Raw genomic sequence first — 18947 nt, forward strand, 5'->3', positions numbered from 1 at the left:
TGAATTCAAAAACAGTTTAATAAACAAAACAAAGGTGAATGAAAACAAAATTAACTTGTTTTACATTTCAACTTGCATTTGTAACATGTGTGGTATCCAAGTGTTCCATTTCTCTACATTTGGCATCATGTATTCACAATTCTGGGTTTCGTGTGAGATTTTGATCATTGAACATCATATCGTCATTAGTTACAGGCCAAAGTCACTGTTACTCACAACTCCTTCAGGAATGTTGTCCTTTTCAATTTTGGAGATGAGTTCAATGTCTGTTTACAGTGCCTCGTTTCACTCAGAACACTTGTACGGTTTCACTTTTATCGGGATTCTTTGATGTTTCTATGAACTTGAGAACTGAGTGAAGGCCTGACCGCACATTGAGCACATTCAGGACTTCACACCTGAATGTATTTTTTGATGTTGATATAAAGTTGATAAATGAGTAAAGGCCTTACTACACGTTGAACACTTGTGGGATTTCACACCTGAATGTATTTTTTGATGTTGATATAAAGTTGACAAATGAGTAAAGGCCTTACTACACGTTAAACACTTGTGGGATTTCACACCTGTATGTATTTTTTGATGTTGATATAAAGTTGACAAATGAGTAAAGGCCTTACTACACGTTGAACACTTGTGGGATTTCACACCTGTATGTATTTTTTGATGTTGATATAAAGTTGATAAATGAGTAAAGGCCTTACTACACGTTGAACACTTGTGGGATTTCACACCTGAATGTATTTTTTGATGTTGATATAAAGTTGATAAATGAGTAAAGGCCTTACTACACGTTGAACACTTGTGGGATTTCACACCTGTATGTATTTTTTGATGTTCATTTAAATTTGATAATCGACTGAAGGCCTTCACACACACAGAACACTTGTAGGGTTTCACACCTGTATGTATTTTTTGATGTTGATATAAAGTTGATGATTGACGAAAGGCCTTCACACACACAGAACACTTGTAGGGTTTCACACCTGAATGTATTTTTTGATGTTTGTGTAAATCTGATAATTGAGTAAATGCCTTACTGCATGTTGAACATTTGTGGGGTTTCACACCTGTATGTATTTTTTGATGTTGATATAAATTTGATGAATGAGTAAAGGCCTTCACACACACAGAACACTTGAAGGACTTCACACCTGTATGTATTTTTTGATGTTTGTGTAAATCTGATAATTGAGTAAATGCCTTACTGCATGTTGAACATTTGTGGGGTTTCACACCTGTATGTATTTTTTGATGTTGATATAAATTTGATGAATGAGTAAAGGCCTTCACACACACAGAACACTTGAAGGACTTCACACCTGTATGTATTTTTTGATGTTCATTTAAATTTGATAATCGACAAAAGGCCTTCACACACACAGAACACTTGTAGGGTTTCACACCTGCATGTATTTTTTGATGTTGATTTAAATTTGATGAAGGATTAAATTCTTTCAAAAACATGTAACACTTGTGTGGTTTCTGACTTCCATCGACATTCTCTTTTAGGATGTTGAGAGAACTGTTCTCGTTGTTGCTGGACACACCAATAAGTTTATCAACGTTCTGACAAAGAGTCCGTGTCACGTGATGATTGAAGGAAACTTCAGTGTCGACCAACGGCGAACAGTTGGAACAGGAATCCCTTTTCATTTGTTTCTCTGCAATGGCAATTCACAAAGAGGATCAATAAATCCCTTTCAGAATGAAATATTTAACACAGAAAACACAATGTACTCCAATTGGATCAAAAAATTTGAGCGAAGGGAAGAGAGGAGACGAGAGAGAGAGAGAGAGAGAGAGAGAGAGAGAGAGAGAGAGAGAGAGAGAGAGAGAGAGAGAGAGAGAGAGAGAGAGAGAGAGAGAGAGAGAGAGAGAGAGAGAGAGAGAGAGAGAAAGAAAAAGGCAAGAAATACAGAATGAAGAGAAAGAGAGAGAGAGTAAAATGAGAGTGAGAAAGACAAGGAACGAGAGAAAGAGAGGTAACCACACACACACACAGACACACACACACACACACACACACACACACACACACACACACACACACACACACACACACACACACACACACACACACACACACACACTCAAACACACACATCCGTGCTTTTCCTCCTATCATCAAGGAGTGGGGGTCGCAAAGGCTTTGCTCCAATCCCATCATTTTGAGAGTTGCCCTGCGAAGGGCAGGCAGCAGCATCGGAGGAACTCTCCATTCCTTTGCATTTGTGGGTTGTGCGGAGTGAAGGGTTTTATGGTGACGGGAGTGTAAATCCAGCCACAAACCTCCTAAAAAAGTATCCCATCTGCAGGAGGACGTCCGCAGAGAGTTGGTCACTCGAGATGGATGGCGTTAGCTCACAAGGAACTCCTCCACCCTATGACAGGTTTTGTTTATAATTCTGCTGGGTGTCCATATCATACACCCTCATCCCCAGGAAACCTGGTGGGGGAGACGGTCTTTTTTTTGATGATGACATCATCGACAACTCATGCTTCGAGCAGCAGATATCTTCAGGGAACTCTCACCAGAAAACCTGGTAGGAGAGACGGTTTCGTCACTGACAACTCGACCATGAAACAGGTTATTACAGGTTTACACGGTACCTGAAGCAAGTCACAGATCTAATCCGGCCTGACCTTCTGGTGGAACTGCTTCAATCCAGGATTGCTGCTCACCTCCACTCATTTGTTCCTCTTTTGTCGCTGCCTGTGTAACCAAGCACATTCTCTTCAATCTCCTTCTCCCCTCCAGATTTTGAAGACAGCTGTTCCCCACCATCTCAAATCATCCCCCATCCAAAACCATGATCTATTCTACCCTCATTAACCCCCACCCCACCCTGTCCTTCCAAATTTCAAGTTTCCCTCCTGAGAGTCTCCTGTATCGATCTTGTCCACCCAAATCCTCCTCACACCGACTTTTTGTCCGCCGTCCTCTGTATTGGCCCCCGGCTCTGCTGTTGGTGTTTCTCCCCCTCTCTGCTGTTGGTTTTTCTCCCTCTGTTGTTGGTGTTTCCCCCTCTCTCTGCTGTTGGTGTTTCCCCCTCTCTCTGCCGTTGGTGTTTCCCCCTCTCTCTGCTGTTGGTGTTTCCCCCTCTCTCTGCTGTTTTTGTTTCCCCCTCTCTCTGCTGTTGGTGTTTCCCCCTCTCTCTGCTGTTGGTGTTTCCCCCTATCTCTGCTGTTGGTGTTTCCCCCTCTCTCTCCCGTTCCTTTTGTTCTGTTGTGTTCTGATCCGTTCAGTGTACTCGGACTCGGTATTTTCATGGATGTGAGTCCATGTCGGTGACCGATCGATTCCATCACACCCGTCGGCCACGTGCAAGTTCTCCGTGAACGTCTCGACGATCAAAACAAATTCGGTTTCTGAACGATCTTGGTGTTCGAGTATCTACACGTCATGAAGGTAAGTACAACGTCTGTCTGGAGAACAACCTCCGTACAATGTACATTAATCGTTGTTTGTAAATGGTATAACTACAATGTCGATGAGGTTCACACCTTTGTCTTGAGAGGGCGATTTATCCACAAACTCAGATTTGATCTTCATTTTCACAACAAGATCTGGAAAAAAGACACAAGGACAAAACCAAGTGAGTCAGGAACGTTGAACCGTTTAACAATCACATTCATTCACAAAGGACAACAAGGTGATTCAACTGAAGGCCCAGTCACACCTTGACGTTTTCGCCAGCTTATGCCGATTTTTGTAAAATTTGTCTAAAACGCTGGTACACGTCAAATACGTTATGGGTAAGTTTTAATAATATTGAGAGCACGCTGAAAAACACTGCCATACGTCGTTGTACGCTGGCTTTAAACGTTGTACTTTTGGGTTGTCCTCAAATTTTCCATGCTTGAAATTTTAAGACTTATGCCAGCATATGACTCACACGTTCCGCATAACGCTGGCCATAAGTTGTAGGCACGTCACGCGATCGTTGACACACGTCGGCACACATTACTTGTGAGTTACTCATAAGTCGAAACACGTCGAGGTAATGTTTAGCGTACCCGAAACTTATTTCTAACCTATGAGTAACGTGTTGTACTCACGTTACGCGATCGGTGACACACATCGACACACATTACTTGTGAGTTACTCATAAGTCGAAACACGTCAAGGTAATGGTTTGCATCAGTGTTCCAGACTCCCTGGTTTTTTTTTTTTACGGTTTTTTTTTCTTCCTTCCTTTGGTATGATGGTGATTTTGACACTTCGATTTCTAGTGCGGTTATAATATAATAAAATTAATAGGCTGCCGCTCAACGATTTAAATAATAACCGCACTGTACACTGAACACCGTCATACCGAAGAAAAAAACCAGGGAGTCTGGAACATTGACGCTAACCATTACCTTGACGTGTTTCGACTTATGAGCACCTTACAAGTAACGTGTGTCGATGTGTGTCAACGATCGCATATCGTGCGTACAACTTATTCCCATCGCATGCGGAGCGTGTGTCATACAGCAAGTACGTCGGAAAATTTTCAACATGTTTAAAATTACAAGACGTACTCCACTTACTACGACGTATGGTAGCGTACTTTAGCGTTCTATTCACGCATACCAAACTTACCCATACCGTATTCGACGTGCGCCAGCGTTTTAGACGCATTTTTCAGAGGTCGGCATACGCTGGCAAGATCGCCAAGGTGTGACTGCGATGTTGACACTTCCATTTCTGCGGCGGTTATGACTTGAATCGTTGTGCGGCAGCTTTTTCATAACATACGCCACGTCATCGTCGGCGACGCGTGCAGCGCGCTATGCATAAGTTAGACTATCGTTGGGCATAGGTTGTGAAGGCCGACAACAGGTTCAGCATTCGTTGGTATAAGTTATCTATAACACAACGAAACGTTCTGTGTCCGTTACTAATACGTTATGCATAAGACCAAGTCGTGATGAATACGTCCGAATCTTTAAAAAAAAAACATCAAAAGTTCAACGTAAGCCAGCGTTTTACATACATTTTAATACGTTGCCATTGCTGGCTAAAACGTCAAGGTGTGACTGGGCCTTAACAAGGGCAGGGATTTACTACACGAACCCAACCAACGTGTCCACCAAGGTTCATCCGAATCCGTCCACAACTAGTTGACATCTCGTGATCCTTCACCTTCGGTGGTGGAGGGAATGAGTTTGTGGTTCAAACCTTCGTATGGAGGGAACGAATCATCGACGAACTCGGACTCGATCTTCACCTTCACAACACCATCTGAAACACAAACAATCCGTGAAAAGGAAACATCCAGGAACCACAAGATCTCGTTACGGAGAGAACGTCACGTACCGGGTCCGGACTCCTTATCCTCGGGTGAACCGACCATGGACCCGCTGTGTGAGGGACGGACTCCGGGATCGACCGTGTTTCCTCCATCGAAGCCGCTCGTGGATCCCGGGGTGTTCGCTTTGTGATCTTCGCCCGAGAGATCTCGGATCATCGCGCATCGTCCTCACCACAGGAGACTGTGAGGAACACGAGGGGAGAACCTGAAGTATTCCGGGAAAAAACAAATCACGTGATCACGATAGATTCACGGTTTCTCAGCGGCAGATTCGCGCCGCAGGGTCACGTGACCGACGAAACAGGAAAACATCAATTAATCGTGTTACGGGCAAAACTACCAAACCATTAAAATTCTGAATAATGACGTCATTAATATTAAAACTCAGAAGCCAATCCGAACAACAATAATATTAATCAGTTGAAAGGGAGTGTCAGCAGAAAATGGTGGGAACACAAACAAATTTGTTATCGAAGGAAATTTTATCTTTTGAAGACGCCAGTTCACGGTGGAGGCTCATGGAAGGGCTCGGGCCCAAAACAGATGAGGACAAACATAACAAAGGGAACCAACAGCAAGACTGAGGGAAAAGGTCGACGGAGACGGACAAACAAGGGATGCAGGTCACGATGAGGGGTTGGGGAGAGCGCACAGGGTGCACAACATGGAGAGAGAAACAAGATTTGGGGAGAGGGGTGTGAGGTGGTTTAATGGGGGTAGAAAACATCATGGTTTCGGAAGGGGGGATGACTTGAGGTGTTGGTGAACAGCTGTCTTGAAGACCTGGAGGGAGGAATGATATTGAAGAGAGTATGGAATGTGGTGTTTTCTGTGAAGAGAACACGAGTTATTACCGGCTTTGTGAACAGATTACAAATCCCTTTCTCAGTTCATTCAGTCAGACATCAGGGGACGGGGTGGTCAGCCGGTTCATGGAAACACTTGGGTGGAAAGGTGGAGGTAATTTGATTATTTGTTTTTAACCATGGAAATGCAAGCTTGGTTCGAGTAAAACTTCCCTTTGTATGGATTCCCCACAACAAAGTGAGGGTGAAACAACTTGGATCGATCGACATAGATATTGTTGCAGCCTCAGATACCGAGACACCAGCTTTTCACTCAGGGGGATTATTCCCCGGTTGTCCTCGGTAGAGCCGGACCTGGGACCAGCGTTCACAATTAACGTTGTGGTACGGTGGGTTGTTTTAGAACCACGAACGCCACCCAGATAACCACGAGTTCCAGTGTCCACCGTCTAATTACGCCGTTTAACTCGGTCACGTGGTTACCTGAGCGGGGAGCGTGCCCTCGGCAAAGCACCAATGTTATCTCGATTAGATTTTAATAAGGGCGGCCGAGCGTTTTAACCGCTGGTACGTGTCGACTATTTTTGGTCAAATCTGTGGTAATTACCTCCCAGTCTATCTCGGTTCAGACAATGCCAGACCAATGGACGGAAAGGACAAACACGGACATGTTGGAAGTCAAAAATCATATATTAATAATAAAATACATTTTAAAAAAGAACTATATTTTCTGAGGTAAATAAATGAATAAGTTGAAAAGCAACCGAAATGAATAATTACTCAGGCAAAATCAATCAAAATGCCAAGAAAGAGAAAGGGAGCAGATGCTTATCGGGGGTTGACTTACTTTCAGCTAAACACAGAAAAGGGTACCCAGCAAATCAATCAAGGGCGGGGGGGGAGGTAGGAGTCGTCTCGCTCACCAGAGAGTAGTTGCCCGTGAAGTGAAAACGTCCTGAAATATGTGCGTGCGTGCCACGTCCGTCGCCAGCACCCAGCCTTGCCGTGCACCCTCTCGCGAACAGCCTTGAATGCCAGTCGACGTCTGGGAGGGCACCGAGATCGTCTGTCGCGGGTTTAGAACCTGGTGCTGCGACACAGGCAGCTCCTCACACTTCACGAAACTGGTGACGTCCAGTGACCCACACGGTCCGTCGGTGAATGACCCAGCAAACCTCACACGTTGGTGACCGACACATGCCTCACTCGTTGTCGGCGCTGCTCTCGCCCACACGCGCACCACATGCTCGCTTGCTCAAATACTGGGAAGGACGAATTGTCTCGTTGTTGGAGCTGGTCAGACACCCACACGCGCACTACACGTTCGCTTGCTCACTTGCTCACTTCCTCTCTGGCTCGCTTCTTCCCTCGCATGCTTCAACTCTCGCTTCTTTCTCGGCTCACTTGCCCGCGTCTTGCTCGCTTCTCTCCTCCTTTTTCCTCTATGGCTTTCTTTCTCATTCTCTTCTCCCTCCTCTTACTTCTCTCGCCTCAGAACGGATCTCCAATTCGTTTTGTATATGCGGCCCGTCTCGGCGGGCGCATAGTCCCCCTCCAAGCTCACCCCGCCCCACTTGTGCATGGTTACCATGACGACCCGTGCGCTCTCAAAAAAAGGTGGGCGTCGGCGCCCGCGAAAGAAATACATGCATAAACGATGCTGAGGAAAAATAATGGCTGATGTCAGAGCTCGCGAAAGAAATATGTATCAATGTGTCTGTCATCAAGAAAAAAAAATTCCCATTAGGCCTTAGTTATTTTTATAACTTGGTTTACGCAGTTCTTCAGCTAAAATGTAGGTTCGGTAGGTCGAAATGTTGTTGTTGTTCGTCTTTCGGCTGCTCCTGTTAGGGGTCGCCACAGCAGATCATCCGTTATGATCCGCATACTGATTTGGCATAGGTTTTACGCCGGATGCCCTTCCTGACGCAACCCTGGTCGCCTCTTACGACACAGGGATAAGGATTGGGTTTTGCCATGATTCTGGGCTGCCCTTCACCCTCTCATAGCGCGGCCCAGCACAGAGCTCCCGTCCTCAAGCGATCCTCCAACCCAAGCCTCCGAGTAGCCGGATTACAGGCGCACGCCACTACGCCCGGTGTAGGTCGAAATATAAATATAATTTCAATTTTTAGAAATTATATATTTTTATGATTTTTTTTCGGATGTTCCATGGAAAAGACAAGGGTAGGTGGGAGGGGGGGATATAAATCCCGGACCAGGAGGATCTAAGAAAACATTGAAGATGGAAAACCATTCAAATGCAGGATGCCATTGTTCACTGGATCATCTGATGTGAAAAACAATAAAGAAGGATTAAAACTTGTTTTTACAATATAGTGTGGCATGTTTTTCTTATAGGAACCTGTTGGATCATCAAACAAATGGAAACAATGCCGAGAAAATTACTGTCCAAGTCGTAGATGTGTGCGTGCACACCAGTGCATAGTGCTGGATATGATTTAAAAAATGTGTCTACTCGCAGTCAACACGCTCAAAACGGTCAATCAGAGCCATAACCAGCTTAGTTTTCAGTGGGCATCTGATCGTACCATCTCCCCATCCCCATGAGCACATCAAAGGCTGATTTCTGGTCCGTTGAAGGCGGAATATCAGCATCTCGCATGGAAACTTTGACGTACTTGGCACCAAAATCTTTCAATACGAACAGCGGTGTACAACTTTCGATGGAAACAAAATCGGCACGATCGAGAGTAGCGTGCGAATCATCCCTGCTGCTGCACTGAATTGATGCAATCGTTCGGCCAGAATATTCGTCGTCAAGATGTTGCGTGATTAAATTACCAATACAGTCACTCGAATTTATACCGCTGACATACTTCTTAACAACTCATGGCTCGCAGACTTCCTCTCCTGTCGCAGTCACCGTGTGGCCATAAATGGAGTTCTTTCATCCCCTCTTCCTGTCCAGGCTGGAGTTCCTCAAGGTCGCGTTCTGGGCCCTGTTCTTTTTCTGGTTTTTATCAATGATCTCTCGGACTCTCTGGAAAATCCTCTATATCTGTTTGCTGATGACTCCACCCTCGGCCGTACCATCGGTCATCCCTCAGATCGGCAAGCAGCAACTTCTTCGCTCACTGCAGATCTGGATAAAATGACAAACTGGTCCAACACGTAGAACATGTCTTTCAATCCGGACAAATCTCACACTCTATGTCTCTTCAAAAGGACCGTTTAGAAACCCCCCCATCCACTTTCTCAACAATCCTCTGGAAGAAGTCCTTTCTTTCAAGCTTCTGGGTCTCACTATCTGCCATGACCTTTCCTGGGAAAGCCACATTTCAAACCTCGCCTCCAAAGCCAGTCGCCGATTGGGAATCCTCCGTCGTGCAAAGTCCTTCCTCGGCCCACCTGAGCTCCTGACCACTTACAAAGCTTTTGTCCACAGCCTGATGGAGTACTGCTCTCCACTCTGGGCTGCTGCTCCTGCCTCCCACCTTTCTCGGCTTCACAGTGTAGAAACCAAGGCATTTCAGATCATCGGCATCTCCCGCAATAAGACTGAGTCTTTGGGCCTCTCACTCATTCACCGCAGGTTGGTCTGTAGTCTTTCTGTCTTCTACCGTCTCCTCTCCAGCCTCGCCCCCCCCAGCTCTCTCTGCGATTTGTAACCACCACATTTCCGCAGGGCGCTCAAGGTCTGCCAACAACCCCCTTCTGGTAAAACTACCAAAATCACGAATCACTGCTCACCTTCACTCTTTCATTCCTCTTTTTCCCGCCTTTGGAATAAACTCCCTCACTCTATTCATTCCCATTCTTCCCTCCAGGTCTTCAAAACAGCTGTTCACCACCACCTCTAATCATCCCACATCCAAATCCTCGATCTTTTCTACCCCCGATAATCCACCAAAGCCCACCTCCTTCTAATTCCCTGCTTTCCTTCCTGAAAGTCCCTGTAATGTCCATCTTCTATTCCCCATGGTCCCCGTCCCATACCTCTCCCTTCCACAGATCTCCTAATGTCTGTTCCCTACTGTTTTGTCCTTCCCACTCCCTCCTCTCTTGTCTCATGTCCCCCATGATGTGCGTTGTGTGTTAGCTTTCACACGAGCCTCGACAAGGTAGAGAGAGAGAAAAAAAAAACTTCAAACAATCACTTTCGCCCGAGAAACAACAGTCAATCTGAACCATGCTGGCCACTGCTCAGACGCCATAACCGAAGACGACTGCGCAGCTTTACTGCCCAGCTCGGTTAAAGGTGACTCGGCATTTTGGTGCGCACGTACGAAATTATATTTTGAAAATAAATGCCGACATTTACATTTCGGGTTTTGAAACTTTTGCACCTTCGGCGGAAAATGAATAAATATAAAAGGCTAAAAATGTGTTATATATTTATGTTTCATTTCGGCAAATATACCGTCGGCGGATCCATAAACCAAGTTGGTATGGAATAGGCAAAGCCGAGAAGCGAACGTAGAATTCTCCTTACATTCGCTTCTGACTTTACATAAAACTTGTTCACAACTGTATACTTGCCAACTATACCGTGGTACATGTAAATGCCGCACAGCTGATGATTTTGACGCAATTTCCGGTTACTTCGGCCTGGATTCGGGATCAGCGATAAATAATGTAAATCACGATGAAAAAATATTTTTTGATGATGCGGGAGATATCTTTATTAAAATTAACTTTGGGAAAAAAATTATTGAATAAATAAATAAACGATCACTTCTGGTCAAGAATAAAAGAAATTAAAAGTTCCGGAAAGAGTTTCAAAATCACTCCCGGATATGTTAAATACAAAATAAACACTTCCTGTCATGAAAAAAAAATCACTTTCGGAAGTATAAAATTAACTTTGGGAAAAAAATAATTGAATAAATAAATAAACACTTCCGGTCATTATCTCCCGGCATGCATCATTCCCCATGACAAAAACCGGAAACAAAAAAAAAAAACAGAAGCAAAAAAAAAAACGGAAGCAAAATGGTCATAGCCAACAACACAGATTCACAATTGCCAGGGTATTGTGTTGTTTTTGTTGTTTCCTATTCTCTCATGTGCACACATTAAGTAATATTCACAAGATAGAAATAAAACCCAATCGTGTTTATACACCGCACAGCGTTTAACAACAACCGGAAGCAAAAGGTCATATCTAACGACATGGATTCCAAATAGTCAGGGGTATTGTGTTGTTGTTGTTGTTTCCTATTCTGTCATGTCCACGCGTTAAGTATGAAGCTCACTGCGTTCGCAATAACATAACTAAGGCCTAAGAGAGGGGATCTATTCTTTACCCTTCTCAATGCATTACATTTAAGATCCCATGAAAACATGGGGATGGGGCGAATATAAACATGCCTTTAAGGAAATAACTGTCTGAGGACCTGGATGTGTGGATGCATTCATCAGACAGGATTGTGAAATCCATAACAATATCATCACAAATGCGCAGGATGACTCTCCCATAAAAACAGCTGCTGTGATTGGGTCAGTGAAGGTACAAGAACCATGATGCACCAATGTGACAATGTTAATGACACTGAACATCTTAGTGTGCAATCTTATGAAATCTACCTCTTATTGGTTTACTGATTCTTCCTTTTTAATGGAGCTGTCAGTGGAAAAGACTGTCCATCGTGAGTTTGAATCTTGACTCCGCGATAAACGACCATCCTGGTGTTTCGCAGGCAGGGCGTACGTCGATGTTTGTGCACCAACCCTTGGACGATCTCACAGTGCCTTTCCCAAGGAGGTGGCGAGTTGACAAGCGATTCCCGATCACCGACCCGTGGTGTTAAACACACACCTCCTGGAGATGCTCGAAATATCAAGCATGTCCAAATTGGACAAACAAACATTTTTCTAGCAGTTGGAACTGCTGCTTAGTCAATTCTGGATCTTCGTTTGACATTTTCGAGGTGATGACCCAGATGGAAATGAAATAAAGCCACGAACGCTGGTGTCTCCGGGTGTTTAAAAGCATTGCAATGTACTCAGCGATTCGTAGCGATGATGATCAGGTATTCAATAATATGAGGAAATTGAAAAAAAAATTGTGGCCTGTTCAGAGTCAAGGGGTTCAGCAGCCAAAAATAATGGTGAATAAAGACCCTGTCATTTTCAGGATTTTTTTTTCTGTTTGCTTTGTTTCTTCTGGTTCTTTTTTGTTTTTTCATTTTTCTGGATTTTGTGGGTTTTTTTCTGGTTTCTTACTGTTTCTTAATGGGTTTTTTCTGTGTTTTCTCTGCGTTCTTTTTCTGTTCTTCTGTTTTTTCGGTTAAAGATCAGAAAAGGTTAAGTTTGCATAAAATTGTCAATTATCATATCAGTGGACCTGAAATTTTGTTAACGGGCAGGGATGGAGTTTCTCTCAGAACGGCTTGCCTCCGGGCAGTGTTTGTCTCCACAGGGGAACGGAAGGGGAACAGTGTCTCCTCACTGTGGGCGGACTTGGGCCAGGACCAAGAGGTCGACAGCACCGAGGTTTCTCCTGCCCCCCCCCTGGCGAGAGCAAGGCCGGCTCGTCCGGCGCCGATCCAGGGACAGTTGCGTCCACACCACGGTCCAGCCTGACCACCAGAGATTGCTACGTTTTGTGTGTGTGTGTGTGTGTGTGTGTTTGGCGCCTTAGAGGGATTGAGAACTGTATATTCATTGGAATTGTCTGTGTTTTTCCCCACGCCCGATCCCACACCATCCCGTCGAATCGCCCCGGATCCCTCTTCTTGCCGAGTCTTGTTATTTCTGGTAATTATAAAAAAAACAAATAAACATCATCAACTCAGTGAAAAGTGACTCGTGCCACCTTCCTCGTCCCGTTTGCGGTGGAGCGATTAGAACCGCCATGTTTGGGTGATAAACAAATAAATCGCCTCCATCGTTTCGGCTCATTCTACGTTGGCGGGACTGTTCAAGTCCCGTGGACGTCACAATATGTCTGACACGAGCCCAGTATCAGTTCCCTCTTGGGCCATGGCAGTCATAGACTAAGGGGGTTGGTGAGGGGGAAACACACCCCCTCACCCCCCCCCTCCGGCCTCGAGGGCTTGCCACATAGCCTATAACCTTCCCGGGGCCCATCCCGACATTTTTTGTTTTAGTGGTTAGCTCCTATCTTTCACCTTTCAGGAGATTAGCGCGTGCAGACAAACAAACAAACAAAAACTTAAAATCATATGTTAGATATATTGTATATGGTGGCCCCATGTCAATCGGCTGAACTTGAAAAATTAACGTTACAAAAATCAGGTGATGACGTCATATTTCGGAAACCGGAAGTACAATTCTTTTACATCGGGACACCTCCGGGTACATGTTCTGTCAGCATGTGAAGTTTGGTGAGAATCAGTCCAGTACTTTTCTCGTGCATAGGTCACAGAGAAACACAGACACACTTTCAACTTTATATTTATAGATAGTTTTTATCCCGGTAGGATTCTCACGTCTCTCACGAGTAAAGTATTCCATCCAGTCAGACACTTGAGTTCTCTCCTTTTACCATCGACATTAATGCATTCTTCCTACACTGACTGATACAAGTTCGATTCCACTTGTTAATGCTCGGGTTTGAGATTTACACACTTTGTGACAGAGCAAGGACCTGTGTTGGGTTGGTTGCTTGGTCCAGAAATAGAAAGATACCCACCAATGGAACACAGCTTGGTGCAGAGGAAGCACTTCAAACTTGGACTACTCAGGCTTCCATGCCAGAATCATTTATCAATCACAAGAATCATCGAGGTATTGAAAAACGGTTTAATAAACAAAACAAAGATGAATGAAAACAAAATTAACTTGTTTTACAAAACAACGTGCATTTGGAACATGTGTCGAGTCCAAGTGTTCCATTTCTCTACCTTTGGCATCATGTTTTCACAATCCTGGGTTTTGTGTGAGATTTTAATCAATGAACATCATATCGTCATTATTTAGGCCAAAGTTACTGGTACTCAGAACTCCTTCAGGAATATTGTCCTTTTCAATTTGTACACGAGTTCAATGTCCGCTTCCGGTGCCTCATTTCACTCAGAACACAGAACACAGAACACTTATACGGTTTCAACTTTCTTTAAACTTAATAATTGAGTAAAGACCTTCACACACATAGAACACTCGAAGGGTTTCACACCTGTATGTATTTTTGGATGTTTGTTTAAATGTGATAATCGACGAAAAGGCCTTCACACACGCAGAACACTTATTGGGTTTCACACCTGGATGTATTTTTTGATGTTGATTTAAATGTGATAATCGACTAAAGGCTTTCACACACAGAGAACACTTGTGGGGTTTCACACCTGTATGTATTTTTTGATGTTGATTTAAATGTGATAATCGACTAAAGGCCTTCACACACGTAGAACACTTGTGGGGTTTCACGTCCTGAATGTATATTTTGATGTTGATATAAAGTTGATGATTAAGTAAAGGACTTCACACACACAGGACACTTGTAGGGTTTCACGTCCTGAATGTATATTTTGATGTTGATATAAAGTTGATGATTAAGTAAAGGACTTCACACACACAGAACACTTAAAGGGTTTCACACCTGTATGTATTTTTTGATGTTGATATAAATGTGATAATCGACTAAAGGCCTTCACACACACAACACTTGTAGGGTTTCACACCTGTATGTATTTTTTGATGTCGATATAAACTTGATGATTAAGTAAAGGCCTTCACACACACAGAACACTTAAAGGGTTTCACACCTGTATGTATTTTTTGATGTTGATATAAATGTGATAATCGACTAAAGGCCTTCACACACGTAGAACACTTGTGGGGTTTCACGTCCTGAATGTATATTTTGATGTTGATATAAAGTTGATGATTAAGTAAAGGACTTCACACACACAGGACACTTGTAGGGTTTCACGTCCTGAATGTATATTTTGATGTTGATATAAAGTTGATGATTAAGTAAAGGACTTCACACACACAGAACACTTAAAGGGTTTCACACCTGTATGTATTTTTTGATGTTGATATAAATGTGATAATCGACTAAAGGCCTTCACACACACACACAGAACACATGTAGGACTTCACACCTGTATGTATTTTTTGATGTTGATTTAAATGATGATTGACGAAAGACCTTCACACACACAGAACACTTGTAGGACTTCACACCTGTATGTATTTTTTGATGTTGATTTAAATGTGATGATCGACGAAAGACCTTCACATACGTAGAACACTTGTGGGGTTTCACACCTGAATGTATATTTTGATGTTGATATAAAGTTGATAATTGACTGAAGGCCTTCACACACACACAGAACACTTATAGGGTTTCACACCTGAATGTATTTTTTGATGTTGATATAAATGTGATAATCGACTGAAGGCCTTCACACACACAGAACACTTATAGGGTTTCACACCTGTATGTATTTTTTGATGATCATTTAAATGTGATGATTGAGTAAAGGCCTTCACACACACAGAACACTTAAAGGGTTTCACACCTGTATGTATTTTTTGATGTTGATATAAATGTGATAATCGACTAAAGGCCTTCACACACACACAGAACACTTATAGGGTTTCACACCTGTATGTATTTTTTGATGTCGATATAAACTTGATGATTCACGAAAGGCCTTCACACACACACACAACACTTGTAGGGTTTCACACCTGAATGTATTTTTTGATGTTGATATAAATTTGATAATTGACTGAAGGCCTTCACACACACAGAACACTTATAGGGTTTCACACCTGTATGTATTTTTTGATGATCATTTAAATGTGATGATTGAGTAAAGGCCTTCACACATACAGAACACTTAAAGGGTTTCACACCTGTATGTATTTTTTGATGTTGATATAAATGTGATAATCGACTAAAGGCCTTCACACACACACAGAACACTTATAGGGTTTCACACCTGTATGTATTTTTTGATGTCGATATAAACTTGATGATTGACGAAAGGCCTTCACACACACACAACACTTGTAGGGTTTCACACCTGTATGTATTTTTTGATGTTGATTTAAATGTGATAATCGACTAAAGGCCTTCACATACGTAGAACACTTGTGGGGTTTCACACCTGAATGTATATTTTGATGTTGATATAAAGTTGATAATTGACTGAAGGCCTTCACACACACACAGAACACTTATAGGGTTTCACACCTGAATGTATTTTTTGATGTTGATATAAATGTGATAATCGACTGAAGGCCTTCACACACACAGAACACTTATAGGGTTTCACACCTGTATGTATTTTTTGATGATCATTTAAATGTGATGATTGAGTAAAGGCCTTCACACACACAGAACACTTAAAGGGTTTCACACCTGTATGTATTTTTTGATGTTGATATAAATGTGATAATCGACTAAAGGCCTTCACACACACACAGAACACTTATAGGGTTTCACACCTGTATGTATTTTTTGATGTCGATATAAACTTGATGATTCACGAAAGGCCTTCACACACACACAACACTTGTAGGGTTTCACACCTGAATGTATTTTTTGATGTTGATATAAATTTGATAATTGACTGAAGGCCTTCACACACACAGAACACTTATAGGGTTTCACACCTGTATGTATTTTTTGATGATCATTTAAATGTGATGATTGAGTAAAGGCCTTCACACATACAGAACACTTAAAGGGTTTCACACCTGTATGTATTTTTTGATGTTGATATAAATGTGATAATCGACTAAAGGCCTTCACACACACACAGAACACTTATAGGGTTTCACACCTGTATGTATTTTTTGATGTCGATATAAACTTGATGATTCACGAAAGGCCTTCACACACACACAACACTTGTAGGGTTTCACACCTGAATGTATTTTTTGATGTTGATATAAATGTGATAATTGACTGAAGGCCTTCACACACACAGAACACTTATAGGGTTTCACACCTGTATGTATTTTTTGATGATCATTTAAATGTGATGATTGAGTAAAGGCCTACACACACACAGAACACTTAAAGGGTTTCACACCTGTATGTATTTTTTGATGTTGATATAAATGTGATAATCGACTAAAGGCCTTCACACACACACAGAACACTTATAGGGTTTCACACCTGTATGTATTTTTTGATGTCGATATAAACTTGATGATTCACGAAAGGCCTTCACACACACACAACACTTGTAGGGTTTCACACCTGAATGTATTTTTTGATGTTGATATAAATTTGATAATTGACTGAAGGCCTTCACACACACAGAACACTTATAGGGTTTCACACCTGTATGTATTTTTTGATGTCGATATAAACTTGATGATTGACTAAAGGCCTTCACACACACAGAACACTTATAGGGTTTCACACCTGAATGTATTTTTTGATGTTGATATAAATGTGATAATCGACTGAAGGCCTTCACACACACAGAACACTTATAGGGTTTCACACCTGTATGTATTTTTTGATGTCGATATAAACTTGATGATTGACTAAAGGCCTTCACACACACAGAACACTTATAGGGTTTCACACCTGAATGTATTTTTTGATGTTGATATAAATGTGATAATCGACTGAAGGCCTTCACACACACAGAACACTTATAGGGTTTCACACCTGCATGTATTTTTTGATGTTCATTTAAATGTGATAATCGACTAAAGGCCTTCACACACACAGAACACTTGAAGGGTTTCACACCTGTATGTATTTTTTGATGGTGATATAAAGTTGATGATTGACTAAAGGCCTTCACACACACAGAACACTTGTAGGGTTTCACACCTGTATGTATTTTTTGATGATCATTTAAATGTGATGATTGACTGAAGGCCTTCACACAAACAGAACACTTGAAGGGTTTCAGACCTGAATGTATTTTTTGATGTTGATTTAAATTTGATGAACGATTAAATTCTTTCAAACACACATAACACCTGTGTGATTTATCACTTCCCTCGACGTTCTCTTTCAGGATGTTGAGAGAACTGTTCTTCTGGTTCTTGTTCGACACACCAATAAGTTTATCAGCGTACTGACCAAGAGTGCGTGTCACGTGATGATTGAAGGAAACTGCAGTGTCGACCAACGAGGTGGAACACTTGGAACACTCAGAACACTTGGAACAAGAATCCTTTTTCATTTGTTTCTCTGCAATGGAAATTCACAAAGAGGATCAATAAATCCCTTTTAGAATGAAACATTTGACACAGAAAACACATTGTACTCCAATTGGATCAAAATTTTTGAGCGAAGGGAAGAGATGAGATGAGAGAGAAAGAAAAAGGCATGAAATACAGAATGAAGAGAAAGAGAGAGAGTAAAATGAGAGTGAGAAAGACAAGGAAAGAGAGAAAGAGAGGTAACCAAACACACACACACACACACACATCCGTGTTTTTCCTCCGATCATCAAAGAGTGGGGGTCCCAAAGGCTTTGCCCCAATCCCGTCATCTGGCGAGTTGCCCTGCGAAGGGCAGTAGAATGGGAGTTTTGCAGAATAAAGGGTTTTCCGGTGGCTGGAGTGCAAATCCTGCCACAAATCTCCTAAAAAAGTCACCCATCTGCAGGAGGACGTCCGCAGACAGTTGGGCACTCAATATGGATGGCCCTTGGCTCACAAGGAACTCCTCCGCCCTTTGACAGGTTTTGTTTATAATTCTGCTGAGTGTGCATATCATACACCCTCATCACCAGGAATCCTGGTGGGGGAGACGGTCTTTTTTAATGATTACATCATCGACCGCTCACTCTTCGAGCAGCAGATGTCTTCAGGGAACTCTCACCAGAAAACCTGGTGGGAGAGACCGTTTACTCAGTGACAACCCAAGCATGAAACAGGTTATCACAGGTTTACATGGTACCTGCAGCAAGTCACAGATCTAATC

At 42.6% G+C, this 18947-nt stretch overlaps 2 protein-coding genes and 1 pseudogene across 4 annotated transcripts in view; all 3 read right to left on the minus strand.

Annotated features, from left to right (window-relative positions):
• On the minus strand, nt 1-6991 carry LOC147008073 (uncharacterized). Of its 2 annotated transcripts, none has more exons than XM_085865768.1 (4): nt 5306-6991; nt 5132-5230; nt 3508-3570; nt 1-1664 (listed from the first exon to the last, which is right to left on the minus strand). In XM_085865768.1, exons 1-4 carry the CDS (start codon nt 5454-5456, stop codon nt 385-387), a joined length of 1593 nt encoding a protein of 530 aa, XP_085721894.1. In that variant the 5' UTR covers nt 5457-6991; the 3' UTR covers nt 1-384. The 2 variants fall into 2 exon arrangements, with proteins under 2 accessions (XP_085721894.1, XP_085721895.1); XM_085865769.1 differs by having other exon boundaries at nt 5168-5230; nt 5306-6990.
• The window catches only part of LOC147008074 (uncharacterized), a 14848-nt gene continuing 1259 nt past the window's right edge, over nt 5359-18947 (minus strand). Inside the window, exons 4-5 of one of the 2 annotated variants that reach the window (XM_085865771.1) lie at nt 17996-18209; nt 5359-5481 (exon numbers count right to left, since the gene is read on the minus strand). In XM_085865771.1, the coding sequence (XP_085721897.1) occupies nt 5469-5481; nt 17996-18209 (227 nt within the window). In that variant the 3' untranslated portion in view covers nt 5359-5468. Of the gene's footprint in view, nt 5482-16906; nt 18210-18947 lie in introns of those variants that run through there. The other variant, XM_085865770.1, reaches the window with a different exon arrangement.
• LOC147008075 (uncharacterized) lies at nt 15194-16479 on the minus strand (annotated as a pseudogene).

The sequence above is a fragment of the Eptatretus burgeri genome, chromosome 22 (assembly GCF_056783735.1).
Source record: "Eptatretus burgeri isolate ZD-2024b chromosome 22, Ebu_testis_v1, whole genome shotgun sequence".
NCBI classification, from domain to species: domain Eukaryota; kingdom Metazoa; phylum Chordata; class Myxini; order Myxiniformes; family Myxinidae; genus Eptatretus; species Eptatretus burgeri.

Bases quoted from the DNA above. Each gene is read 5' to 3' on its own strand.
- LOC147008073 (XM_085865768.1), bottom strand. From the start codon at position 5,456: ATGATCCGAGATCTCTCGGGCGAAGATCACAAAGCGAACACCCCGGGA. The intron at 5,231-5,305 runs GTACGTGACGTT...TTTGTGTTTCAG, and splicing joins GGATAAGGAGTCCGGACCCG to ATGGTGTTGTGAAGGTGAAG. The intron at 1,665-3,507 runs GTGTGAACCTCA...TTGCCATTGCAG, and splicing joins ATCGCCCTCTCAAGACAAAG to AGAAACAAATGAAAAGGGAT.